This window comes from Aptenodytes forsteri, unplaced genomic scaffold (genome assembly GCF_000699145.1).
Source record: "Aptenodytes forsteri isolate BGI_AS27 unplaced genomic scaffold, ASM69914v1 Scaffold9, whole genome shotgun sequence".
NCBI lineage: Eukaryota > Metazoa > Chordata > Aves > Sphenisciformes > Spheniscidae > Aptenodytes > Aptenodytes forsteri.
In genome coordinates, this window is record NW_008796217.1 from 6,465,308 (window position 1) to 6,466,516 (window position 1,209).

The following is a 1,209-nucleotide window of genomic DNA, read 5'->3' on the forward strand; positions in this document are numbered from 1 at the left end:
TGTGCGTGCGGGCGCGTTTTTGGCTGCGCTGGAAGTAACGCGCGGTAGACGGCGAGGAAGTCTCGGCAGCCTCCTCCGTCGCCCGCGCTGTCAGGAATAGCGGCGTGAGAGGAAGAAAGGCCCTGGGGCACTACACCCTGCCAACGAGTTCCCTGCGCCAGCCAGAAGGACTCCAGCTACATGGGCAAACGCCTGGACCAGCAGCCAATGTACCCCCAGTACACCTACTACTACCCCCACTATCTCCAAACCAAGGTAGGGTACGGCGGGGCCGGGCGCTTGGCGGGTGATGGAGAGCGGAGCGGCGCAAATTGCGGGCTCGCCTCTTCTCTGGCGATTTTTTCCCGTCGCTTCCTCGGGTTCGGTGTCACGCAGAGCCGAGCTGGTAGGCAGAAAGCAGGCGTGAGAGAGGCAGGAAGGTTACTGTCTGCCCTCCCCTTCATTTCTTCGTTTATTTCAATTTATTTATTTTTCTTTTCCCCCAAGGGCTGCTGGTGTTGGCTAATTCCTTTTATTGTTTGGGGAGACCGGTGCGGTTAACGCTGTCGTAACACAGGGCAGGTAGTGTGTTTATTATGGCATAGGATAAAGAGTGCTCTGGACAGCATCAGGCACGAAACACTGTTTTGGTGGCGCTTCCAGTGATCTCTACAGTATATTCGGAGCTTAAAAGCATTTTGCTGTTAGAAAAGCTGTCTGTGGCAACTCAAACTTTTAATCAGCTGAGGGGGAGATGCTGTGGAGCTCGGAGGAGAGCTCGGAGCTAACCGACTGTAAATCTGGTGGAGTTTGTTTCAGTGCATTGCACTGCTTTTAATATTTCATTAAATATTGAGGATGATACGGGTGTACTGTGTTGCGTTTAAAAGGTCTAGAAATAGAGGGTAGCTACTTTCGGAGAGCGCGTCTAAGCGCAGACTCTTCCTTTTTCTTTCTTCTTTTCTTAATAATTTTTAAAATGCCAGCAGACTGGAAAGCAGGCCTGCATCTCCTAAAGAGGCTGAGTGAAGTCGATGCTACCTGGCCATGAGTTAGTTAATTAAAGCTTTATTTTTCTAGTGCCATTGTATAATAGTCTGCTCCCTGAAAAGGTTTCCTGTGTGACCAAGGGACAGTAACAAAAGAAATCCCTAAACCGAAAGTTTGCTAAACCCTGTTAGGATACTGTATTTAAAAAAAAAAAAAGGGGGGGGGGGAGACCGGGGGGGG

The 1,209-nt window shown here is 50.2% G+C and overlaps 1 protein-coding gene across 1 annotated transcript in view; it reads left to right on the forward strand.

Annotated features, from left to right (window-relative positions):
• Positions 1-30: 30 nt before the first annotated feature.
• RBMS3 (RNA binding motif single stranded interacting protein 3) overlaps positions 31-1,209 on the forward strand; it is a 450,305-nt gene continuing 449,126 nt past the window's right edge. Inside the window, exon 1 of the mRNA XM_009288628.2 lies at positions 31-255. Coding sequence (XP_009286903.1) covers positions 181-255 — 75 coding nt within the window. The 5' untranslated portion in view covers positions 31-180. The remainder of the gene's footprint in view (positions 256-1,209) is intronic.